The 27733-nt window shown below is 44.3% G+C and overlaps 1 protein-coding gene across 1 annotated transcript in view; it reads left to right on the forward strand.

Annotated features, from left to right (window-relative positions):
- LOC102250813 (schwannomin-interacting protein 1) overlaps positions 1–27733 on the forward strand; it is a 683922-nt gene that overhangs the window by 626950 nt on the left and 29239 nt on the right. The window contains exons 6-7 of the mRNA XM_014537973.1: positions 11364–11527; positions 24548–24666. Coding sequence (XP_014393459.1) covers positions 11364–11527; positions 24548–24666 — 283 coding nt within the window. The remainder of the gene's footprint in view (positions 1–11363; positions 11528–24547; positions 24667–27733) is intronic.

The raw sequence follows: 27733 nt of genomic DNA on the forward strand, positions 1-27733 counted from the left end.
GGAGCAGTCCTGCTTGGGGTCTGCGCCCTAGGATGCACTGAGATGGTGCATCAGGAGAACTGTTCGTACCAGGTAAGATTTACAGCCGGGCTGCGAGGCCGGCATCCTCTGGGAGGGGAGGCCTTCCTCTTGCCAAGCAGCAGGTTGCCTCTCCGGATTTTCCAGGGATTTGCCATCCTCCACTCCTGGCCTCCATCGCATCCAGTATCTGAATTGTAATTAGGTTTTCTGGGACTAATGGGGCAGAAAACACTGTTTCCTTGGCCTTGAAGGCATATGTGAAATCCACCGAGGTGATCTGTGCTTTGCGTGTTCTGTATGCCTGAGAATAAGAGGAACTATTTCAACTGTAATTGAATTTAAGGGGCTTGGGGGGGGGGGGGGGGGGATCTGGTCCGGAGAATATGGTGTTTGCTCATTGCATAGGATGTGAGTTGCTGCACGTCCAGTTTTTAGGATTGTCTTTAAGGAAATGATGTAAATAGGGAGTAATCGATGGTCTTAGACATTTTCAAAGATCAGCCAGCGTATCTTTGATGTTTAAAGTTGCACTTGTGTTTCCAAACTTATTTTTACTAATAGATTGTTTTTAGATGGTTAGTGAATAAGAATGAAGGTACCAGCCCGCATGCATAAAAAAACTCCCAAGTAGAAAATGTTTTACAATGCATATTCATCTATATGCTAATTTGCTGTCTGGAGTTTATGAATTAAACACTTAGATGCCTTCCAAAGACCAGTTCTAGAGTGTTAATAACTCCTTCTGTGTGGAGACAGCATGGCAAGTATCCTCCTTGTAAACAGACAGCAAGAATGTTCCCCGAGAAATTGCTCTTTGCACCTCTGGCATGGCTCATCTAAGTCCTGGATAGGTAATATCGGGCTTTACTCAGCTGACCGAGTTTAGAAGCTCTGAGAGACCAAGTTCTCTCACTCAACAATGCCTCTTCCTTGTGTGAGGTAGGTTACCCGAGACCAGCAGGTGTTTCTCCCCAGGTCAGATTTCACAGGGGTAAATGTATGCAGGCGGAATAGGACATTTCACAAGACTTCAGGCAGTGGTTTCTCGGGTAAGTAAAGTGTGCCTGTAGAATATATTTATCCACCTCTTTCTCTGCTTCATAATTGCAATTTTGTAATTATAGTAGAGTATTTCCCTTTATGGTACATTTAGGTCCATATAGAGCCTACGTATCAAGATGTGTGCCTCACAGAAATCCTTCCCAAGAGAAAGGGGTCAAGATGCTGAGGAAACAACGAAGTCCTCATTCGCACATGAGACAGAGCTCGGGAGTGGAGAGTGTCAACATCTCTGCAGGGCTGGCCTACTTCTGGCACGGCTCCAGATGATTAAATGACTATCATAATTAAGATAATTTTTCTCCTCTCTTTTCAGAGAAACTCTGTAATTTAATTTTTGAGAGGCAAGCTACTCCAGGATGATTCCCTATATCTTTGCATTAGGTTGAACACGAAATCACTGTTTTTCTAGGTCAAACATTGGTCAAATGTCAGCAGTTTCATCTGGAAAGGAGGGATGTTGTTAGCCTACTGCCTTTCCCAGAGGAGGACAAATTGACTTTCTTTTATATGATCTACAACATGTAACACTGTCATTGTGTGTTTGATAGTTTTGAAGTGTTTATGGCTCATTTTCACAACACAATTAAGGGTATCAGGCACATTCTGTGGTAGAACTACCTTCATTTGTTTGTTCTTTTGAAACCCCTCCCTTTATCCGTGGCTCAGCAAAGACAAAAACAGTAACCTGGAAGCAAAGTCTCGATCCCACTTAGACACCTGAATCTTAGAACCCAGCTGGCACCACTGAGATTGGATTCAGGAAGGACGGTTTCTCCAAGTCCTTGGCCTGATGTTATCACAGTCACTCGTGATGCCATATCGACAGTCTGATGTGTTTCAGAAACTTCCCCCCTTGGGGATGATGGCGTATTCAATTATTTATTTTTAAGAATGATAATGTCGTGGGTTAAAGCAACTTCCTGAGGTTAGCATTGCTACTGAGTAGATAGAATTTATTTCTAGGACTGATTCCTTTCCTACCATAAATGTATACCAACGTTTCTTAATGGAGAGTTCATGAATGCGGCTTCAGGGGCCATCCCCTCTCCTCCCCCCAAATTCCATGCTTATTTTGGTGCCTATGTCTAGATGTATATTATCATTATATTATCATCGTCATCATTATCATTGCAGCAGTAATGGCCTCCTAACTATTCTTGCTGCTCCTGCCCTTGAATGATCTTTTAAAACCGAAGTCAGAGCGTGTCACCCCTCTCAAAATCCTGCTCAGAATAAAACTCTGGGCCACCCAGGGCCCTGTTTCCTCTTGGAGTCCCCTCCCACATTCCCCCTTCCCATCATCCCCCCTCCCTCCTACCTGGCATATGCTGCTCCACTTAGGGCTGCCAGATTTAGCAAATCTCCTACAGTGTTTGAGACATGCGCATTCTAAAAAAATCGTTCACTGTTTATGAGGAATTCATATTCAACTGGCCATCCTGTGTTTTTCCTGTCAGTATCCCCCATAGCTTATTCAGGTCTTTGCTCAAATGTTACCTTCTCTAGACTTATTATGTCAGTTTCCAACTTTCCAAATCTATCCCAACATCTCTGTTACACTTATGTAACTTATTTGTATACTTGGCATTCATTACCATCTGTCAGAGTACATATTGATTTGTGTATTTTCTGTCTCCCTCACACCATGTAAGCTCCATGAGGGCAGGGATTTTCATATTTGTATCCATATGCTTTCCTGGTGCTTAGAACAAGCCCTTAAGTAATATGGATGGATATGCCTACTATATATAAAGTACCATAGCATCATGGTTTCTTTTTATAAAATTTTCTTTATTGGAGAGAGAGAGAGAGAGAGAGAGAGAGAGAGAGAGAGAGAGAGAAGGCGAGAGAAGAACATAGATTTGCAGCTCCACCCATTGATGCAGTCACTGGTTGATTCTTGTGTGTCCCCCAACCGGGGATGGAACTGGAAACCTTGGTGTATCAGGTGGATGCTCTAATGAACTGAACTACCAGGCCAGGGTATATAGCACCCTGGTTTCTTATGTTTTGATATTGTCCTCCCTTCCCCAACACCTGCCGTTAACCTGAAAGTTCTCATTGAGGGTCAAATGATCCCCATATTTCCTGTTGCTTTTCTTATCTGGGAAATGGGATTTTTCCTACTTATCACCCTGGCATGGAAGTTGGCAGGTCCCCTGTGGGAGGCCACCTTTCTGCATAACCAGGTCTGTTACCAGAAATTAAGAGCTTGCTCCTTCTCTGGTGCACAGCAGGGACCCCGTGAAGGCTGGGAAGCAGCCAGGGAGAACCATGCACCACTCCCGCTCTCAGTTGTTTGTTGCTAATATAGGAAACTGGAATTGATTCTCGTATATTGCTTTTCCAAGTAGATGATTGCTTTGAAAGAGAGTTTCACTGCTACCAGGAGCCCGAAAACCTCGGTTGCAGGCGTTTTACAAGCACTGTGCATAGAACAACTTCCTCCAAGGAGGGACCAACAGAGAGAAATGCTGGGGCAGGATTTTCTGTGGGTGGTTGTGTTTTTAAAGGCTCTCACGTCATCGCCATGTACTTTTCTCCCTCAGGATTTACATTAGCGAAGAGGTTACTGAGGCATGTGTTGTCATTTTCCGTGGTAGCCGTGTTTAGATAAAGCCGTGGACCTCCATCTTCCAGACTTGGGAGGAAGCCAGCCTCTTCAGGAAAGAGCCTCTCCCACAGCTTCGGGCCTGGCAGCCTTCTTAGGCCACATTCTTCTAAACAGCCCCTGGTAGAAAGCTTGGCGATATTGTTAATGTGACAGCTCAAGTTGGGGTCAGAGGGTCCGTTTTGCTTCAAAGCTCCCAAATATTTTCTCCTCTTTCCCAGCAGTTGGTTTTTGGGGACTTGTGTGTATATATACAAACAATGACGTGCTTTCATCCCTTTCTTTCCATCACCCCAATTGTCCTCGACCACCTCAGATACAGATCATGCCCTCACATTCTTTGCTACTGTGGGAATCTAGCCTTGAAAGAAAAGAAAGTAACATGATATGTCAATGACTCTCATCTCTTTTCTCCCTGGGGAGCTTAAAGAGGCTCTTCCTCAATCACACACCTGGTCTTGAGGAAGCCCGGTAGAAATCTAGAATGCCTCCCCATTTTCTGTGGGATTCAGCCCACACCCTTTTGCATGGCCTTTAAGGCCTAACCATGACCTGAACCCCCAGCTGGACACAGTCCTCCCTCCAGATCCCACACTCCTGCCCCTCATTGCCATCACTGCTTTGCTTTGGTTCCTCAGCCTGGTACAGTGGTCGGCAAACTGCAGCTCGGCAAACCGCGGCTCGCGAGGCACATGCGGCTCGCGAGGCACATGCGGCTCTTTGGCCCCTTGAGTGTGGCTCTTCCACAAAATACGGGCTCTTCCACAAAATACCGACTTCTGCGCATGGGCCACGAAGTTTCAATCGCACTGTACGTGCGTGCCCGCACGTGGTATTTTGTGGAAGAGCCACACTCAAAGGGCCAAAGAGCAGCATGTGACTCGCGAGCCGCGGTTTGCCGACCACAGGCCTGGTATGTCTCCTGCTCACACTGCACCTGCTTCGACCTGTTGTAGGCTGATGCAACTGTCAAGGCTCAAAGGTCACCTTCCCCTCGGGTCCCCAGTCAGAAGTTCTCCTCAGTGCACTTTGGTTTTACCTCTGAGAATCCATTTGCAGCCAGTGACGTACAAGTCTGTCTCCCCCATTAGACAGCAGTCTTCTTGGAGGCCAGAGCCTTATTTTCCTTTCCTGCCCTACACACAGTGTGTGTTCGATACATGTCTGTTGGGTTGAATTGCATTTTCTGCGGTTGGTGATGTTCTGAGTTCTCAGGATCAGGATTTCCCATCACAATACCAGAGAGAAGCTCGGATCTCTGCATTGCAACAGGGAGTTGGTGAAGCTGACCCCAGCAGTCCAGGCACCTGGCTTGTGAGCCTCTTGGCCAGTTGCCAGAATTTCCAACATCCCATCTGCCAAAATGGGGGCTAGGGGAAGACAAAATGAATAAGAGAAACATCCCAGCATTCCCAGAGGCAATGCATTAAGAATATACCTCCGTACCTACTAATCCTTCACCCATGAATTTTCCCAAGGTGAGCCTCATGGTCTGTCCCCAAGCACTTTTTCAAAACACCTGTGATAGGTTGAGGCAAGCACTCATATCCAAGCTGCCTTTCTTAATATGTTGAATTTTGCAAAGTTATAATAAATATTTTTACCATATGGAGGGATAATTTAACTGCCTCCTGAAACACCAAAGTTTTCTTGGGCAAAATGTTTCGGCCCAGTGAAAGTGCTATTCCCATCACATAAAAAAAAAAAAGGTGGCCTATATTGGTCTGAAATGATAAAGCTATGGAGTATATCAGTTTAAGTAGTACCAAGATGTGAAAATTCTTACTAGAGAGAGTAGTAAACAGCCTTCACGCTCAAATTCTAGTGGGTTATTTAATGGTTAACAAAGGAAAGGAAATATATTCTGTCCCTACTGACACCAGACCAAGCGAGGGTTCATTTCCCAATCCCTTGTTCCTGTGAATGAGAAAACAAAGGTATCAAATTTGAATTCATTTAAGATTCCGCCCAATTTAAGCCTGTTTCATCCACAGCAGGGAAAAATATATTGACCTAATGGAAAAGGGAATTTCAAAGCATTGTACTGCACTATTTGATGCAGGCGTTTACAGCTGAGTTCATTGGAACAGTTTTCTGTCTGATTCTATAAATGTTTTTACTGGAAACATTTTCCCTATAGTCAATGGTGTTGGATAATACTTTGTTTTCATTGTTTTGCCTGGGTATAGTTGTGTTTTGCTTTGCTGAGATACAGTGTGTTTTTCTGAGGAGGCAATAACATATCTATCACCTTAAAAATTAAGAAAAGAATTCTGGATATATAATTCTGCACTTGTTTTTAGCTAAGAAAGATATCTGAAAATCTAGTTTATATGTTTTAACACAGAGTGAACAAAGCAGTAAGTGTCCAAATGAAAACAAACAAAAAATCATCTCAACAGCGCTACATTACACACCTGATCTGAAATAGAAATTTAGTAGAAGCTCAGACATTGCTATTTAAAATAGCACTTGGTGCCTCAAACATCAGGATTCAGACATCCAGTGATTTTAAGAAATAAACATGCAACACCTATTTAAGCCAAACATCTAGTATTTTCTCTTGGAAAGAGGATGGTGATGGGGGAGGACAGGAAATGGGAACATCTCTCTGGTACATGTCAGTGCATTCATGATTTTTGAAGAGTAGAGACCCCATGTCCACACACACACACACACACACACACACACAATCTTGGGTAACTAATTACAACTTCACATGAAGAGGCTCAGCATTAATACAGCCATCTCCTATTATTTATTTATATCCACTATGCCAAGGGAAGATTTGAAATCTTGGTGTACTTAGTATTATCGTTTGCACTATCTAAAAGCATCAGAAATTATCAAGCTTCCTGAAATAGAAAGCACTTTGACAGAACTGCTTGAATTCAGAAGAAAACAACTCTCAAAAAGGCATAATGACAGTCAGCATAGGAGAGCCAGTAATGGGGAAAGAATGCTCAGAACACAGAGAAACGTAATGAGGACATTAATCCTGGTTCCGTTTGGATGCCGTGCTGTGGCCCACAGAGTGACCACAGCTGAGTTCCTTGTGCTCAGGTTTTCAGTTGGGCACAAAGATTTATGTCTGTGGTCCTGTCATTTTAATACAGGTTACTGTTTGGCACTCTCTGTACTCCCAACACCTTCACCTCCTCTACCCCACACTCCTAATGCCATTATTTTAATTTTTTAACGTACACTGAAAAGTCCATTTAAAAAGTTTCCTGCATATTTTCATGGCTCATCTAGCTATCAGAGTGCCTTAATTGAAAAGCAAAGCAAAGGAGGTGGGTGGTGGGTGGAAAGAGATCAACCAAAGAACTCATATGCATATATGCATAACCCATGGACACAGACAATAGGGTAGGGAGAGCCTGGGTGGGGGATGGGAGCAGGATAGAAGGAGTCAGTGGGGGGAAGGGGATATATGTAATAATTTCAACATCAAAGATTTAAAGCAAAGCAAATTTAAATGAACTTTGCACAGAAGAAAAATAATTTGAAAAAAGATTACAACTCAAGTATCACTTTGTATAGCAGGTAGAATTTGGATGTCCAGGCTGAAGGATGCTGCAGGCTTAGTCGGGATGAATTAGAGTTCCCATCTGTGAACTGGAAAATCTTTTGGCAATGCCTAAGTGATTTCCCAGTAATGTGGTCAGTGTTCTCAGAGTCAATAATTTCCACCAGGGCCCGATAATGATCATTTAAAAGCATTAGCTCACGTGATCAATGCACCTTGCAGTTGAGGGCATGGCTTGACAGGAAACTGACGCTCTCCGGTCCAGTCCTTGAATTTCAGGGCAGGGGAGGGGGTGAGAAAAAAGCCCTTTAAACCTCAGGGATTGTCAGTGGCTGTGTGTATGTTTTCTAAGGGATAGCGTCAGTGTCTGGGCCCATGTTAAGCCAGCACCGTTCATTTTGGAGAAGGTGGCAGTGGAGAAGGAACCAGAGAAAAGTCTCTGTAGAAAGGACGCGAGTGGCTTTATCCCCTTGTTTGCATAGCTACTGCAAAACCACCACGCATTGCATACGGCTCATCTTCCAGTGAAGTGGTTTGTTTTTTCCTTTCCTGTATTCATTTGGACCTCTTGGGAGTGAAATTAATTACAGTGTTGACCCCAAACATCTAAAGTCAGAGTCTTGCCACCAAGCACAGAAATATGATCTAACGTAAAAGAATAATGGCTCTATAATAAATTATTGCAGGGTCTGGATCTAGGCTTCTAAAATTTAAGGTGCATCCACAAATCCAAGAGCTCTTTTTAAAAATGTGTTTTCTGATTCAGTAGGTCTGGGTTGGGACCTCAGAGTGTTCATTTCCAGTCAGCTCCCAGGAAATGTCAGAGGACACACTTTGAGTAGCAAAGCTGTAGAATACATCACAGGTCAGTCCACATGATAGGAAATCACCAGATATTTTAAGCTGGTACAAGCCACCCAGACAGCGGTGGTACAGCTCCTTCTGTGAGCGTGTCTGTGCTGAGCACCTTCTGGGGGAGGGTGCAGAGAAAATTCATCACCACCGGGGGCCACCCTGCAAGCTCTTGCATCGTGTTTCAGGAGGGGATGTTCTGTCACTTGCCTCTGGGTAGTGCTTATTAGAGAATCACTTATGACCTGAAAAGGCGTAGTGGGTGGAGGAGCAGAATGGTGTTCATCCTTCACTTAGTGCGAATTCTTGTTGCTGTAGTTTGGCTGGGAAATTTCATCTTGGATTTTGAGGTGCCTTCTCCAAAAGAGAATATGTTATTAAAGTATGTGTGTGTGTGTGTGTGTGTGTGTGTGTGTGTGTGTGCAGAGTATATTATTACTGTACGTTAATTTGAATATGTATAAACATATACATAGTTAATAATGAGTTCAAGAGTTCGGTCATTTTAACTGTATATTTAAGCCCACCCTGTTAAAATGAAAAGAAAACAACATTAGTGATGAGGCTTATAGTGTTATGTATCTTACTAAGTCTTATAGTCTCTACATTTTTATAATTTCATCCATGTTAGCTCTTGGTTGTCGATTGCTAAGTGGACTAAGATGCTAACCAAGGTCAGAGACTGAAGTTCTTGGTAGCCCCCCTCTTTCAACCAAAGCAGACCCATATTTAACTTTGAACATATGTGGTTTCCACAGAAAATCTCGGTTGAAAAGCAGTAATGTGAACTATTAATATTTCCTACCATGGACAGCATTTAGAGGAAACATTTTAAGCAACACTTACATTTCTCCTGCGTTCATCTATTTATACAACAGCTCTTCACTGTTCCCTTAACGTGTGTGAGGCCGTGTCTGGGTGCTGTGGGAGAAACAAGGTGAATAAGCAAACCCTGCCCCCTTAGAAGCAGCCTTGAAACCCCGTGGCTGACGGGAAGGAGCCGAAGTGGCACCAAAAGCACCGTGTTGAACTGGAAAAGATCCACTGTACCGCGTGTTAGGTCACGGTACTCGGTGGAGGCGCTCTCATTTTATTTCTTGAGGTCTAATTGGCAGGGGATAGTGGTGATACGTGCTGGGTGTTCCTGAAGTGCGATTGATAGTCAGTATGTGATATTGTCATAGAAGTGCTGCCGGAATCCTCTCTGTACTGAATCTTAGTTTTTAAAAGCTGTGCCTGATTATTTTAGTGTGGGCATTTGTTTCTTACCAAGGCAGCCAGTGGGAGGCGGTCTGGCACGCCCACTTAGAATGTGGGCCACAGAAGCAGAGGGCCCAGGTTCACCCTCTGGCCTGACCATTCACAAGCAGCCTCACTGTGGGCAGGTTACTTACCTCACTCACTGAGCTCTCACTCAGCTATAAAATGTGTATGATAATAGTATCTAATCCATAGTGTGACTGTGAGGATCGAAGACGTGTAAGACACACATGGAAAGTGCCTGGCACATAGCAACCCCTCAGGAAAGGTAACTATTGTTATTATGTTAATATACTAGTATGTCTTATAATAAGATGCATGCTTCCTTCATTTCAGGTGACCTCCTTTGACAGGATTTAATATACACAGATCCTTTACAGTACAGATGCTTCATTGTAACCCCAAAGCCTTAGCCTTGGTGAATGCTCCAGTGTTGGGAACACCCACATTGGGGCAGCGCCCAGCATTGCCTCACAGCCCTGGGAGGTGTTTTGGGTCCCTTGTGTGCAGATAGCGGGAGCCTTGTTTAGCATGAGGGTCCTGAGTTCTGGAAGAGAATAAGACATGGGAGGTCTCTGCTAGGGAGAAGCCCTGCCCAAGTGCAAGTGGGGCTCCTGAGACACAACCTGTCATTGTTCTGTCTGCAAATGTGCAGGTCACTCTCTTGGGGACTGAGGGGCGGGGGGCCCAAGGGTGGAGTGCGGGGAGGATTTGGATTTGGGTCAGGGGCTGCAGAGGAAGGTATTTGCTTTGCAAAAGTTGGACTACATTCAACTACACACTCATGCCACCAGTCTTGAGCAAACAGAATTTTTAAAAATTTGTGGAAATAGACAATAGAATTCCAGCATTTCAGCAGAGGATCAGATGCCAAAAGGCTACCTTTTGGCATTTTTTGGTTGATTAGGGTGTTCTTCACAGCATGGGACTTGGTCAAGAATTCATCTTGGGAAAAGGTACGAGCTAGTACATCTGCTGCTTTCTGTCTACACTTGTCAGAGGAGGAGATGGTGGTGTTAGACGGAGCTTGCCCTTGGAGCTCTTTGGCCCACTTCTGCAAACAGTAACGTCCTTTTTTTTTTTTAATGAGCAGTGGGTATATATTATATATTTTAGTCTCTGGCGCTAGTCATTCAGCATTGATGAGAGTGTGTGTGTGTGTGTGTGTGTGTGTGTGTGTGTGTGTGTGTTGTTTGTCTGCCTCTTGCACCCAAATATCCTCCAGCTGTGAGTCTTTTCCTTCTCTGTATGTAAAGCCAGTAAACGAAACCAAAAGCCCTCGGGAAAGGGTGAGGAGAGCAACAGAAAAGAACCTTCTCTTTTGTGAAAAAGCCCGCCACTGGCTGAATCTTAAAGAAAAGCTGATGGACCTTTTTCTCTTGACCATGTTCATAGAGCAAAGCGCCGATCCTCGGGCGAAGGGGTCCTTCTCGGGGTTGGAAATAAGTTTCATCTTTGTGCTGGGGCTTCTGCCACAAGATGAGACATTTACATCTGACGCTAAGAAATGATTGGTTGTGGGGAAAAGAAAAAAAGGAAAAGCAAACATGTCTTACAGGTTAGCCTTTAAATTATACTGTTTTCGTTCTGTCATGGGATACCCGGCTTTTAACTCGCTGGTGAAGTCTGCGAGGCTGGGTTGTTTGCATCTATTTTTATCTCATCCACTCTGCCCCGGGTTCAGAATAAGGTTGCTGGTTTCCTCCCAGAGCTCCCAGCCACAGTCAGCCCTGACCTGGGCAGCCGGGGAGTGGAATCAGCTTTTCCTTGGTTGGGAAGAGGAAAGGTGCTGTGGAGAGGAGCCCAGGCGGGATCATCCAGGGGAAGGCCACGGCAGATGGTGGGAAGGCTGGGCTTTCAACAGGCCGAGCGTCAGTGCCGAGTGAGCCTCAGAAAACGGCAGCTGCCCCTGTGCCAGCGCACAGGGCAGACCAGGCCGGGCGGGCGGTGTCTCCGAGCCAGAGCAGGACAAGGACACGCACAGCCGGGCACAGACTCTTAGCTGGCTCTCCACGTCAGCATGAGCAGTGAGCAGGGTCCTGAGCAATTGGCACATCAGCCTATCAGAATTCAGGAGAGGTTCTTTCTCAAGTAAAATTCTAAAGAGTCAAAGGATGAATTTGGACAGTGATGGAATGGATGACATCATCAGTCAAGAATCCCCATTGGATATGGAGGGGAATTATAAAAAGGTAAGGGGGGGGAGAGTTCTTTTGTTTGTGAACAATTGGACCATTTTTCTAACTGGGAGAAAGATCACCCTTGAGAAGTGGCCAAATTCCACAGTCAGTGGCCATGGCCATAATATATTCAGGAAAGCTGAAATGCACAGAATTGAATACATTAAGCTGGGAAAGCGCTTCTTTCTGCTTTTCCCAGCTTGTATTCATTAATATATTTTAGCAGTAACTGGAATACACATGTTGTTATTCTGAAGTTGAAAAATTTATATTATACATTTAGTTGCTAGGCAGGCTTTTTATATAAAGGGAGAATTTTTAAAATTACTGACATGTTAAAAATTCACCTGCAACTAAAAATTACTAGAATGTTTAACCTATCTTTCTAATTTTGACCTTTTTTTAAATATTAAGTTTTACGAAGAGAAGATGCGGGGCTTTCAAAATTTGATACGGTATCTACTAATTCTTTGCTTGCCTTTTCTTTTGAAAACCAGTGAATATATTTTTGGAATGTTTTATATGGTAATTGTCTGGTAATAAGAGGCCCCAGTAAAAATAGCTTTAGTTATATGGGCGAGGTCATGAAATTAAACTACAAGTGTGTGCTTGTCCGTCCACAGAAGGCTAAACACATGCTCCGTCCTCCCTTATTATTTTCCCTAAGTCAGATGTAGGTCACGGCACAGCACAGGATGAAAGAGAAGGGCCCTTCCATCATGGAACTAACACAGGAAGCTTGCTGCTAAACTTCTAATTTGATCAAGTATGTCACCAACTTTTTTCCCCAGAGTGAGAGACAGAAAGAAGCTTCCCTCTTGATAATAATGCAAAATATGGCAGTTTGCATCTTATATGCATAGTTGTGTGTGAGAATAGGGGCTGTTTTGAGTATATGCTTTCTTTCTTAGAGCAGCCCAGAATAATTTATGCTCTTTCTCCAGAAGCTGAAACTTAAATATGTGAGAGAGATTTAAATGACCTGCCAGGTTGCCCTGCGTGGGTTTTGTCCCTTGCGATCCCCAAGGAGGGAATGAATGCCCGAGGTGGGAAGTGCACAGAGTCCTGAAACCCTAACACCTCTCAGCAGTGCCCTCCTGCCGGCAGTGGGTGCAGCAATCAGAGTCGGTCACTTACCCAGCCCCGGAGAGCGAGTGCACGCCTCTCACCCTGCCTCTTACGTTCAGGGCCAAAAGACGGCTCTCGGTTTTCTTTGTTAAAACGTCTCAGATAGAAAAGTGTAGGTCAGTTTGCACTTAGGAAAACATGAAAAACATGCCATTGCTCACGCAATAACAATAAAAGAATGGCCCCTGTAGTTTCATGCTCCTTAGAACCTGAGAGCCCAGATGCCTGGGATGAGTGAGCGATGATAGGAGGCAACCTGATACAGCACGGACTAAAGCCACAAGCTTGAAAGGCTCGAGTCGCTTTAAAATATCAACAACAACAATACAGAGTTGCAGTGTGAAGCCCATTATCTAACTGAGGCAGTGGGATGCCACGTGAGCTTTCAGGAGACCTGGTGTCTGATAGGTCAAGCACGAAGCACCCCTAGATGAAACCCCTCGATGAGGAGGATGCCAGAGGTCAGGCGATGTTGTTCTGGACCCTAAACATGAGAGTTGTTCTCTTGTCGGTTCAGCTTTCTAACTGCCTTGCTCAGGCAAATGGTTTCAAATTTATGCATATCGTGTTTACTATAAAGGCTTCATTATGCTAAAAAAAAAACTAGTCTTAATTTCATTAAGAACGTCTAGCAAAACAAGGCAACATATGTTTTCTTTAAAATACAAAGAGCAGGAAAAGAATTAGGTAGTATAAAAATCACTTTTCCTAATTGGAATCTTCTTTTTCTAAGTTTTTCCCCCAAATGTTTTGTTTTTGCTGTTTGGTTGACTAAGTAGAAAATTAAATTAGGTGCCATAAAGCAGGGGTCTGCAGGCTTTTTTGATCTTGTACCCATCAGTAAAATGTTTTTGAGTCCATGCCTCTAATATACATATATTTTATTCATAAGTTACATGTACATATCATTGTAAAAATATATTACATACATATAAAACATATACAAATAGATATTTTTAAATAAATGTTTAAATATAAATTCAAGTTTTCATAATTTCTCTTTTCCCTCCTGTGGCTATGAGGTCAGTTGTCAAAAACAGTTGGAAAATTGATATACCCCAGCCTAGATACGACAGAACTTCCTATACCAGTTGCACTAATAAATACCACATGGGTACAGGGATTATTTTACAAGATTGTAATAAAGTCAGGCAAACAGCCTTCGGGGGAAAGGTCACTTTCCGATACTAAAATTAGATTCCACCAGGCGGGGGAAGGAAGAGAGTAGGCATCTGTTCCCTTTCCTGGGGGAAGGTCCCGGCGATAAGCAAGATGTCTCATTAGGATCTCTGGTTTACTCAGTAGCGGTGAAGCTGTACTCAACAGAACACAGATCTCAGTATTTAGGAAGAAGGCCTGCACCCTGGCAGAATCCAAGGTGTGTATGTTCAGTCGTCATTGCCCTGCCTTGCTCTGTGCAACCCCCCGACCCTCTGGTAAAGCCCACACAGCTGATTGTCTTTAAGAGCAAGCACGGAGCAAGTCGAAGGCCAGGATCGCAGAAGAGAGAATGGGCTTTCCCTCTAGGAAGGGGGGGGGTGGGGGGGGGGGGGGGGGGGGGGGGGGGGCGGGGACGGGAAGGACAGAGCACACAAACAAGCTGATATGGATGATGCTGCCTGGATGTTCGGACAGCTAGTGTGGACCGAAAAAACACGCAGCTTGTGTCCTCTCAGAGCCTGGAAAGATCCAAGTTACACGATGGAGAGAGAGGAAATCAAGAAAATGTAACATAGACGGCAGAAGGCTGGCTCCCACTGTGTCCGGGAGCAGAGCAGACCCAGGGAAGCTGGCCTTCCGTCCGCAGGCTGCCCCTCGCAGAGAGGAGCGGGGACAGGCCTGTGCAGTCGAGGACAGGACGGGGAGGCCTGCTCGCCTCGCTTTGTTCCTCTGAGGTGCTGTCTCTAGTGTTGTGCATCCAATTACAGTGAAAGATTAGGGAGGAGCCCGTGAAAACATTAAAAGGCTGGAAGGAACAATATTTAAAGTGAAGCCACAGCTGCGCCTCATGTTTTTTTTAAAAGGTGAATGGGAATGACTGCTGGAGATAAACTGCAATAAACAGGAACACAGAATGCCAGCTGCCATTCCAGACAAGAGCTCTGCCCTCCCCACTCAATTATGGAGGAAAAGCAGCCGTCGACCTCCATTAACCCTCCCGTCTTCCTGTCTGTGAGGGCTGAATGCGCTGGAAGGACTGCTCAGTTACTGAACCCGGAGCCTGGGCCCACCTCGCCACCTGGGGACAATTGCTCCCGCTCTCTGAGCCAGGGTCTCCCTTCCTTTGAAGGGAGGAACTGGCCTGGAGGGTCTTAGATGATGTAAATATGAGGCCTCGGCTCCTACTTCAGGGTTCTTCCCCGGATATCACCCTGTTCACCAGCATAGTCAGGGAATGGTTGTTTCAAGTAACTAGATTTTCTAGGCATGTGGTATGTGAATTATAGCTCAATAAAAGTAATAAACCACACACACATAACAAACAAAAAAAATGTGTATGGTTTATTTTTCAATTGAGATATAATTTATATACCATAATGTATAAGGCACAACTCACATACCATTTCAAATTTTGATGGGTTTTAATATATTTATAAGGTTATGCAAACCACTATTGTCTAATTCCAGAATATTTTCATCACCCCCAAAGAAACACTGTATCCATCTGCAATTACTCCCAATTCTTTCTTCCCCATACATTAATCTGTTTGCTGTCTTTTTGTTTTAATTTATTTATTTTAGAGAGACAGGGAGAGAGAGAGAAACATCAATGATGACAATCATTGATCAGCTGCCTCCTGTACGTCCCCTATTGGGGATTGAGCCCACAATCCGGGCATATGCCCTTGCCCGGCATCAAACCTGGGACCCTTTAGTCTGCAGGCTGACACTCCACCCACTTAGCCAACCGGCTAGTGCTGTTTGCTGTCTTTATGGATTTGTCTGTTCTGGCTATTTCTGGCTCTCTTTAGTCTATTCTTTAAATATATATATATATATATATTTGCTGATAGTACTACAGATGTCTCCCATTTCCCCCCCTTTTACCACCTCCTCCCCGCCCCTACTCCCCCCCACCCCAACCCAAGTCTTTACTACCTTATTGCCTGTGTCCATTGGCTGTGCATATAAGTATATAAGTTCTTTGGTTTATCTCTTTTTGTCCCCCCAACCCCACATCGAGGTATGGCAGTCTGTTCATCTCTCCCTTTAATATTCAAAGCTACCATTTAATAAGTTTCTCTCTGGGCCAGGCACCATGCCAACTACTTTCTATATAGCATTTCATTTGATCCTTAACACAACCTAAAAGATAGTAGTATTATCTTTTTTTTTTTTCCAGAAAAAGAAACAGGGGCTTAAATGGTTTCTATAATCTGCACTAGGAGGTGTCAGAGTCAAGATGTGAACTTGGGTCTTCTTGACCCCAGCTTCCCTGCCCTGGCCTCCTGCTCTCCTTCCTGGTCACGTGCCTGTGTCTGGCTCCCCCAGACCCTGAGTCCACCGTGAGGTGGGAAATTGGGGACATTGGCTTCCTGGCAGCTGTTTCATAACCATCCAGTAGGTGTTTCAGACTGTTGTGTCCTGACAGTGACACTGAGTGACTGCGATGGGTTTGCAGGCCTCTGAAATGCACCTGATAAAAATAGAGCTCCCAGATAACAGTGTGCTCGGTCATCTGAGGACCAGAAAGAGCCCAGGATGCTCCCAGCAGCTCATGTTTGGGACACGCTGCTCATAAGGGAGGAAAACTTGAGTTTTCAGCAGCATCCCCCTAAGACTGAACGTGGAAACACTTGCACTACAGTCGTCAACTTTGTGGACTGCGCCTTTGGCTCCATTACCGTCACCAAAGTTCCCATTCAGCCAGTGAGTGGCTCCTGAAACTTCAGCCCTAGATTAGATGTTTGTTAAGTCCCTTTGCTCTGGTCCTTAACAATGAGAGCATTCAGGTCTTCGGGAGTCTGTACAACAGCACTTCTATCTGCCTGCCTCTGTGTATACCGTCTCTGTAGCGTGGGGACAAGCAGTGCAGTCAACAGGCAACACCGTCCTCAGGGCTAACAAGTAATTGCAAACATCTCCGTTCTGCATTGGCTCCCAGCACTATGGTTGCCTGCCCGTTCTCAGGTAAAGCATGTCCTGGAATCCTTCCCCGTGGGTGTACTCCTGGACTTTGCGTTTCCCAGGCCAGGTCTCATCACTGACCAGCAGTCCGGCCTGACACCTCGTCCAGAGGTGCAAAGTTAAAAGATTTCAATAGCCTTTCAGGAAACCTTTCTGGACTGTTTAGTGTAAGTGTCAAATGGAAACCATGAGAAATGCAAACTGAAAAGAAAGTATCCAGACTTAGTATCCATTCAGCCCCACCCCAGATCTTCTGAATCAGAAAAATAGTCTATGTTTTTGTACAAGCCCTCCAGGGATTCTCATGAAGATCCTAGGGTTATTCAACTTATGTTTCTACTAGTCATCAAAATCTTCCGGGGATAAAATAAGGTGCAAGAACTTGACATGACCCACACAGTGCAAATAATTATGCATGTGCCATTCAAAAGTGTAAGATGTATTTTCTCATAAAGTGCTCTTTTTATATTTTGATCTTGTGACAAAACCCATGGTTGTTTCAGAGAGAAAATAATTAGAAAATGCCACCAGTATATTTGGGTGTTTGCGTGTTTTTTAAGTTTCTATTTTAAAGAAAATCTGCCTAATGAACAAATAAGTTGTGTACCTCTGCTCCCTAATGTTTAAAAGGACTCCACACTGCAGTGCTGCCCCTACATGTTAGAGGAAAGCCGCCCTTCTTAACGAGCTGTGGAGACAAGAGTGACTGTCATTTTTCTAAAGGAAGAGCACTTCTCCACAGGGGGCTCCGGAATAGAATCCCAGTGCATTCCCGGCGGATGCTGCTAATGGCGATGATGCCAGATATCACTAGGCAATGGATTGCACTGAAGCCAGGGGATCATTAATTGCTTCAGAACAGGCATCCTGGCAAGGCCTGGGCCGGGGCCAGACGGCCACAAATGAGATCCACCTGGATGCAGGGTCTGGCCATTCCTCATGGAACAGATTCGTGCTCAGATAAAGAAGAACCAACCCTGTTTCATCCGGCTACTTGATCTGCTCCATTGGTGGAAGCCGTGGTTCTCAAAGTGTCTGGACTAGCAGCATGAGCAGCATCTGGGAACTTGTTTGAAATGCGCTCTCTCAGCCCCACTCCAGATCTCCTGGATCAGAAAAATAGTCTGTTTGTACAAGCCCTCCAGGGATTCTCATGCATAACCAAGTTGGAGAACTACTGGTATAAGAAATGTGTGACAGGCAGAGGGCCACCTGTGCAGTTCTCCACTTGGCACACCTGTGTCACAGCCACCTCCTGGCGTCCTGGGTTCCTTGATGGGCTGTGGACGACCAGGGTATTTATTCATCAGCTTCTGGCACAATGCAGCCCAGTCCTGAGGAGGATTTTCCTCAATGGCGCATTGTTTTCCTCTTCCCCTTGTGGACAGTGTTGTCCTGGTCATTTATATGCACCCTGGTGTGTGAGAAGCACTGACCAGGTAACAATTATGCAATGCAGAAAGGAGGACTCTAGAGGCGGTATCTTCCAGAGCCAGTAGTGAATTGAGTACTGTCAGCATTATAGAGCAAGCACACCCACTAACCAGTAAAAGTAAGAAACCAATGGAGCTGGAGAGGAGGGGAGGATCAACCCAGGGAAGGGATGGTCGACAGGGCATTTGGGGGAAACCGTTCCTGTACACCTCTCCCCTTTCCCACCACTGAATCCCGTGTGGGTGTTGTGGCTCCAGAGCTTCCACCCGCCTTTAGTCCCGCGCACCCCTGTGCCATTTGCATCAATCGGGTCCCCCAATGATTCTCCAGACCAATCCTCTTCACGCATCTTCCTCCTTTGGGGAGTTTAAGGACCTCCTTCCTCCTGGTCAGATGGGCCCTTTCTGGCTACACGGGCTTCATCATCTGCACAAGGAGCCAGAAGGAAGCAGCTATTGGCAGCTCCTGAGCACTGGCTGGCTTTAGTTTAGGGTTAGGATGTTATTTCCTGAAGTGTGTTCCTGAGAACCCCAGTGGCCCTGCAGCTGTCCCCACAAATATACTGTTTGTCCATTAAATGAAATTTAGAATGCAGAAGATTCTCAGTATTCCGCCTGTAAATGTCTGTGCAGATTAGCAGGTGAAAGCCTAGGTGGCCCTGCCCCAGAGACCAGTGGCACCAGATACTGCTGGAGGGGTGGGCTGGGCCAGAGGGATGAAGGCAGGACCGGAGGAGGGGACTTGGGAGCAGTATCCGTGTGGAAGGGACGGTACACGCCACATCCTGAAGAAAGAATGAACTAGATGTGGGGACAGACGATATCTACCCAGGCAGAACCAAACACCTCTCTTTGTTCTTGTCAAGTTTGGGGGAATCGCCGCAGAAGAATGATGCCATGGGAAAGGCTGAGCAGCACCGAGCGGCGGTCTGAACGGGCTCCCCAGTCTGTGTTCTGAGATAGTGGCTCACAGGGCGCCCCCGAAAGCCATTGTGAGCCTTATCTGCCCGGGCACAGGGGGTGACAGGAGGGAATTCAGCGACAGGCGAAGACAAAAACTGCCTTTCCAAGCACATTGTTGCTCTCATCTTGGTCTTGAATAGCTTTTCTGTCTCCTAGTGATGAACCACTATTCCTCAGTTGCCCTTGTGCTTTTGCTGGCAATATCAATTTTAGATGTTTTACTTTTGTTTGATGTGGGTATTTCCCAAGGCCGTTTTAGGAGTGGATGGGGGCTCCCCTTGTCATACACACAAACTGTGTAGTTTCTGTCCTAGGGTATCTTTGGGCTTTGGGGGGAGGGGATTGGGGGACATACTTGCTCTGCAGGTATAATTCCTTAGAAAACAAAAAGGCTTTGAAACCACACACACACACACAAACACACACACACACACTTTGCACATATGGGCAACCAAAAGGAAATTGGTTTCCAGTTGTTGAATTTTAAGAGAAAAGGTATTTGCTAAGGACATACTTGCTCTGCAGGTGTAATTCCTTAGAAAACAAAAGGGCTTTGAAACCACACACACACACACTTTGCACGTATGGGCAACCAAAAGGAAATTGGGTTCCAGTTGTTGAATTTTAAGAGAAAAGGTATTTGCTAGTCAGTTGCATCATAATTACTTGAAACATTGGGAATCACATTTGTTCCCAAAGGAAGAGTGAGCAGTGGTGTCAAGGAGACTGGCTCTGATGAGAGGGTGTTTGCGTTGTAAATATCTGTGGTTGTGATTAGGCCTTGGGATATGCTTTGCAGCCCAGGGCTTTCTCCTTCCCTGAGAAAGCATCACATCCATCTCAGGAAAGTCGTGGATCTCTAGCTCTTTAATTCTCACCTTGTGTCCCCACCGCAGTGTCCAACTGGGCACCTTACTCATCAGTGTGAAGGAGCAGAAAGACTAGCGCTGGGAGGATGGGCTGGAGTCCTAGCTCCTCGATATCCATGGGTAACCTTCCATCCCCTCGTTTCCTCACCATCAAAGCAGGAATTGTTGGAGGATTAGCCACAACAGCTACCATTGATGGTAGGTTTACATGAGCAGGGACCAGGTACAGCTGCTGAAGAGTCTACTTAAATTCTCTCATTTAATCCTCCAATGTCAAGTGAGATCCTTTACCTCTGGACTGGGAAGGGCTGTGCAAGCACAAAGACATCAAAGACAGGACAGAGGAAGCCAGCTATAGACTTAAACTACAGAGTAGTTAGACTTAAAATTCAAAAGGACTAAGACCCTTGATATAAAAATTTCAAAACTCTCAGAACTTTATAGAAAAATAAGCAAAGCTAGGAGTAAATAAATTCAGAGGAAAGCAAGTACTATAACTAAAAATATTTAAATATTTAATCTCATTGGTAAAGAAATTAAAATAAAAAGAATGCCTTTGACCGACCTATCAAATTTAAAGTGACAGCAGTTTGTTAAGTGAAAATCCTCAGTGTTAGCCAGGATGTAAGAGAAAGCTGTACGCTTCCGCGTGGCTCGTGGGCATGTAAATTGGAGCAGCTTTCTGTGGAGTCCTGTGGCAGAATGTGTCCGGAGCCTCAACAAATGTTCACCCTGAGCTGATCTGGCAATTCCACTTCCAGGAATTTATCCTGAGGGAATAATCTGACATGTGGGCAGGGTTTATGTAAAAATGCTAACTTAGGTTGCTTTTCATTGGATGTAGCCTAAATGGTTAACATAGGGTAGAGCGATGGACAGCCCTTAAAAAATTGTTTTTAAAGAATTTTAAATGAAATGAGGGACATTCTCAATACAATAAACACTATAAACTCAATTTTAAAGAAGAAAATACTGCACACATAAGATTTAAAAACTACAGAGAAATATACTGAAATGTTAGCAGTGGTCTGTGTCTAAGTGGTGGAATTGTGCGTGACATTTATATTCTTTATGCTTTTCTTGATTTGTTGGGTCCAGAGAGAAAGAAGGGGGAAAGATGGTGTATTATAGAACAGTCCCCTTCACACCGTTAATGAAGTATTTGGGTAGAGAGAATTGTAATTCGTGTAAATGGAATTCTTTTTAAGGCCTTCTCCTACATCTATAGCTCAAGTAGATCAGAAAAGGCAGACATGGAATCTAGGGCACGTTCACACATTCACACCTGGAGTAGGTGTCTTCTTCAAATAAACCTCTTCCAGACCCCAGGCTAATGTTGGACACCAGCGAGTTGTTGAGCCTAAGATGTTAGGATCTGTTGTTATCTACTGTTTTTATGTTTGGGTACTCAGTTCCATTCAACAGTTTTCTGATTAGAGGACATTGAGTGAGACTCTCTTTTGTCTATTGTATGGACTGAGAACAGGTTCACTGACTACATTCAATCTTCATGGCAGATTTGGGGATTTTGAAATGAATTTATTTTAAATAACGATTGATAGGGTTCTATTTCGGCAGGGCCATCACCAGTTCCAGCCCTGCTTGTTTGGAAGGGCGGGTTTCTTTAGTTAAGGTTCCCAGCAGTGCACTCACAAGTATTTATGAAATTAAAGGCATTCTGGCTTCCCTTACAACCTCATGGCTATTTTCTTGGAGCTCAGTGCTGTGCTAGCCCAGTAAACCACATGAAATCAGCTGTAACTGTGTAAAAGTAGACTTTTGCTTTGTGGCTGTATTATACACTAAATTAGGGTTCCCAGACCCAATTCTAACGTGGGGGAATTCCCTGCACCCACACCAACAAATGGTTCTGGACACCAGCAGGGTGCCCAAGAATTCAACTAAATTATGACGCTGTCTGCCCAGAGGGTTCAGTCCCAGAAGACTCCCCGCCCCCTGACACACACACACTTGAGATGCCAGTTGCAAGTCCAGGTGTTGACCTACTGGTTATAAATCAAAGATTCCCACAACCCCCTCTTTGGGTTCAATTAATTTCTAGAATGGCTCACAGGACTCAGAGGATCGTGTCACCTACCAGAACACTGGTTTACTAGAAAAGGCTATGACTCAGGAACAGCCAGATGAAGAGAGACATGGGGCAAGGAGTGTGGGAAGGGGCACAGAGCTTCAGTGCCCTCTCCAGGTGCCCCACTCTGCCCACATCTCCATGTGTTCACTAACTAAGTTCTTCAAACCCCGTCCCCAGAGGTGGGGAGAGAGGCAGATACTGGAAGTTCCATCACTTTAGTCCAGTGATGGCGAACCTTTTGAGCTCGGCGTGTCAGCATTTTGAAAAACCCTAACTTAACTCTGGTGCCGTGTCACATATAGAAATGTTTTGATATTTGCAACCATAGTAAAACAAAGACTTATATTTTTGATACTTATTTTATATATTTAAATGCCATTTAACAAAGAAAAATCAACCAAAAAAATGAGTTCATGTGTCACCTCTGACACGTGTGTCATAGGTTCGCCATCACTGGATCGGCGTGTCAGCATTTTGAAAAACCCTAACTTAACTCTGGTGCCGTGTCACATATAGAAATGTTTTGATATTTGCAACCATAGTAAAACAAAGACTTATATTTTTGATATTTATTTTATATATTTAAATGCCATTTAAAAGAAAAATCAACCCAAAAAATGAGTTCGCGTGTCCCCTCTGACACGCGTGTCATAGGTTCGCCATCACTGCTCTAGTCACATGGTGGGTTCTCCTGACAACCAGCCTCCACCTTAGGTACTTTCCAGAAGTCACCTCATTCACATAACAAGACACCTGTTGAAGAACTGGCTTAGCGGTACTGCTCTGACATATATTTATTCTGTGCTGTCCACCTGTGGCTGTGGTGCTCTTCAAATGCAGCTCATAAAATAAAAATGGAACTTTTATTTTAATTAATTTTAATTAGAATGTAAACAGCCGCGTGTGAAGAATTTCTACCATGTGAGAGCAGCCTTGACCTAGGTGCACTGCCCTCCACTTGGGAGTGAAATGAAGCCATTTTCAGCCCATCCTTCCAGCAGGTGTGCATTTCGTCACAGTGACGCTCAGACGATGGCTCAGACCTTTCACAGTTAACTTCTGGGTTCCGGTGGCAGCAGATGTGGCTCCAGAACCTCCTACTGGAAGGATCAAGGGGCCACTGTGCCTTCTGTAGCCACCACATCCAGGCACGTGAGCTAGGTTTTGTAATCTAGTTGGCTCAGCATAGTCTTTAGCCTCCCTGCTCAGAACGTACAGTGATGCTGCTCACAGCCTTCATCATCCCACAAAGCAAAACCAGGACCTCTTTCTCACCCAGGATTTCTAACTCATGATGTTCGTTTTTGTAGTTGTTTTATTTTTAACTAAGAAAATCATTCCTAATCTTCTCTCCTGTTGTTTAAAGGGTTTAAAAGTTCAGCATGGTGAGTTTTTATGGGACTTTTATGGGAAGCCGAGTGTTGTAAACATACCCAAATTATCTCCGTAGTGTAGTGCCGTTTGCCAGATCCTTTCCTTTGCACATCGACCTGACTTCCCTTCAAAATATGAACCAGATGGGTTCAGTTAGCATTCTCCAGCTCTTCCACACAGTGTGTTAGGGCATCTCGTATTCTGAGCCTGGTGAGATCAGGATGAGTCTTGAATGGAAACGAGACAGATTGTGGTGGCAGCAGAAGCTGTGTCCATCCGTCCAGGACCCTGTCCCCGCGCCATAGTGTGGCACCCCCTTCTCATAGAGGTTCAGTGCATCCTGGTTGAATGAATGAATGAAAATGTTCTTGCTGTAGACAAAGTGGGCTGAAGGGATGATCAAAGCAAGAGAGAAGACAGGAATCAGGGAGAGGACCCGTTTGGGATAAAGCGATTTGATTTAGGACGAAATGCTTGCCCTCCACAGCGTTACTCTGTCGAATCTAGCAGGTAAGAAGAAAGATCACAGCTCCAGGAAATCTAGCTCAGTGCTGGTGAAGATCTTTAGCACCACAATGGTGATTCCCTAGACCAGTGGTCCTCAACCTTCCTAATGCTGCGACCCTTTAATACAGTTCCTCATGTTGTGGTGACCCCCGATTTCATTGTTACAAATTGAACATAATTAAAGCATAGTGATTAATCACAAAAACAATATGTAATTATATATGTGTTTTCCGATGGTCTTAGGCGACCCCTGTGAAAGGGTCGTTCGACCACCAAAGGGGTAGCGACCCACAGGCTGAGAACCACTGCCCTAGACTAACGATCGGAACGGCTCCGAAGAACTGAAATTGCTCGCAGAGGTGGAACCAGGAGAGGCTGGTTTAATTCCAACTCTTAATAATTCAAATGCTCTTGGCTGTGGCCTATGTATTTATTTTTCATCTAATGTTACAGTTCTAAGAAACTTAGCAGTTAGACCGCCTATGGTTGTGATGTATCTGCCCACTTATCGGCATTTTTTATTTTCCTGAAATTTTAGGCACAGAAAAATGAGAGAGAATCTATCAGACAGAAGTTGGCACTCGGGAGCTTCTTTGATGATGGCCCAGGAATTTATACCAGCTGCAGCAAAAGTGGGAAGCCAAGCCTTTCCTCTCGGTGAGTGTTCCTTTTAATTGATTCTCTGATATGTGTACCTAATGGGTTTTGTCATCTGACCACTTGTCTAATAAAAGATATCCTTTAAGTCCTTGAGTATTTTTTTTCATAATACTATCAACTTTATTTGGATTCTGGACAGACTTCTCCCATTTATTGGGTTTGTTTATTGGGGTTTCTTTTTGGGGCTTTTTTTGGCCAGTTTGCCAAGCCACCTGAGGTCAGATTTCTATATTTCTTTTTTTTTTCAAGACACAGTACTGTTTTTGCACTGTGATGGGGGAATCAGGGCACACTCCAAAGCTGCCTGATGCTAAGAGAAGCATGGCAGATCACCAGATTTCCCATTAAGCAGTCCCAAAGCACCCAGCATTGCTCCCCTCTTCCATTTGATTGTAGTAAATACCATAGCTGAGAAATACAGTTCCCACTTTGAGCATTTGATGTTTATTACAGAGCTTAGCTTGTCCTCCAGGTGGTTTTTCATATATATATATTTTAATTGATTTCAGAGAGGAAGGGAGAGGGAGAGACAGAAACATCAGTGATGAGAGAGAATCATTGATTGGCTGCCTCCTGCACACCCCACACTGGGGATCGAGCCTGTAACCTGGGTATGTGCCCCTACCGGGATTCGAACTATGACCTCCTGATTCATAGGTTGACATCCAACCACTGAGCCACACCAGCCGGGCCAGGCAGTTTTTGTTTATCTTAATTTATTTCAAGATATCATTGCTTATTTATCACTATTTCAGGATATCTTTGATTATTTGCATAGCTTCCAACTCCAATTAAAATTATAATTTTACCTGGAAAATAAGGCTATCAGCCAGAACTTCTCAAACTGTAATGTGCATGTGAAAACCCTGGGGATTTTGTTAAATTCTGAGTCACTTGGTCTGGGTGGGGCTCAAAATGCTATATTTCTAACAAGCTCCCAGCTGATGTCCAGACTGCCCATCCATCAGTGACACTTTGCTATGTGAGGATATAGACAATCTCAAAAATTAACTATTATAAATATGGATATTCCAAGTGGTTAAAACACATAGAACTTCGTTTTAATAAAGGTGGTAGTAACTGAAGATCCATCAGTGTTCTCTTGATGCCTCCTCAAATGGCTGTTTCTGGTTGGAATGCCTGCGTCTTCCTCTGGGCTCTCTAAGAGTAAATACTCCCCGTATAAATACTAGATAATTTCACCATGTTAGGCCAGGGGTGGGAAACACATGATGGCATTTACACACGCATTCAGCCAATAGATTACCACTCTGTCCTTCATCTGAAGCCTGGAATTAGACACCTTCATATCTATTTACATTTCTCTGGCTCTCATTACTCCTTGTACTTCAGTCTGATCCTTAGACTCATCTAAATCAGCAAGAATCAGAAAGCACACACATGCTCACATATATGCATGTTTAGGGTCACTGCAGGTGAGTTAGCCCGTGCAGAGCTGAGGCACCTCTTCCTCATTCCCACGCTTTTCATGTGCCATTTCAGAGCTGGGGGTCAGCCTTCCCTTCGCTGCAGAGCCACCTGTTCCCCCCACAGTGGGGTGCGGCAGGAAGAGCTCAGGCCTGGGCACCTGGACACCTGAGGATTAGTCTTAGTTGAGCTTCTAATTTTGAGACTTGGTTTTATCACGCCTTAGTTTCATTTTCGTAAAATGAGGGGGTTGGACCATAAGTTTTAATAGATTTCTGCTACTGCCCTCTAATGTTCCCCAAAATGCCAAAAAGTTTTCTTCTAGAAACTCCATTTCTCTGCTCAGCAATGTCAGATCTATCGGGTCCAAATGGAAGATTCTTGTTTTTTAAATGAAAGTTAGTTCAATAGATATAGATATAGATATAGATATAGATATAGATATAGATATAGATATATAGATATAGACATATATAGATATATAGATATAGACATGCACACATATGCATACATATATATGGCTGTGAAAGTGAAATAGAATCAATGAAAACTGCAAGGCATATAATAACACAAAATAAAAATAACAGCCCTCTCTATCCTTGTTCCCTCTCCAGAAACTTTTAACTCTTTTTTTTTTCTGGTATTTACCTGCATATCTCTAAGTAAAATGCTTATCTTCTTAGTGATTGCTTTTAAATAACCAACTTTTGACCACCTTCTGTGGAAATTTGGGATTTAACTCTTTTTTTACTTCCCCCTCACAGATATATCTATAGTATATTCCAAACTCTGTTCTCTTCGTGGCCATTTCACAACTTGAGGTCAAATAACTATTCAATGTTGACTTTATTAAGCTCATGTATTATTCATACTGAGCCATATGCTAATCTATGATTACTTGAGAAATTATGTTGTTTGTCCTGAATTTAAAATTGCCCCGTTTTTCTTTTTGCTGGTCTGTGATTTCGACTGCTATATCATATTCCACTGTGTGAATATAATCAGTTTCTTCTGCCACTTTTCTGATGATGGGCATTGGGTTGTTGCAAAGGTTTCGCTCTTGTAAACAATGCTGCTTATAAATGTGCTTGTATGTGTCTTTTCCTGTCTGTGTGCAAGAGCTTCTCTTTGGTGTATACCTAAGGGTAGAATTACTAGGAAAATGCATGAATGCTCACATTTAGACGATAATGCTGATCTGATTTCCAAAATGGTTGCAACAAGTTTCATGCCTACCAGCAATGTCTTAGAGATCCTGTGGATCCATAACTTTTCTAACACTTGATATTACCAATTTCTTTTAAACTTTTGTTAATTCAATGGATATAATATGGTATTTCATTGTGTTTATTAGACACTAGAGGCCCGGTGCACAAAAATTTGTGCACTCGGGGGGGAGAGGGGGTCCCTCAGCCCATCCTGTGCCCTCTCACAGTCTGCAACCCCTCAGGAGATAACGACCTGCTGGCTTAGGCCTGCTCCCGGGTGGCAGAGGGCAGGCCCAATCCCTAGGTGCAGCCCCTGGTCGGGCTCAGAGCAGGGCCGATTGGGGAGTTGGGGCGCTGCCCCCTGTCATGCACAGAGCAGGGCGGAGCGGGAGGTTGCGATGCCACCCTCAGTCACGCTCAGGGTAGGG

Source organism: Myotis brandtii, unplaced genomic scaffold (genome assembly GCF_000412655.1).
Source record: "Myotis brandtii unplaced genomic scaffold, ASM41265v1 scaffold186, whole genome shotgun sequence".
NCBI classification, from domain to species: Eukaryota; Metazoa; Chordata; class Mammalia; order Chiroptera; family Vespertilionidae; genus Myotis; species Myotis brandtii.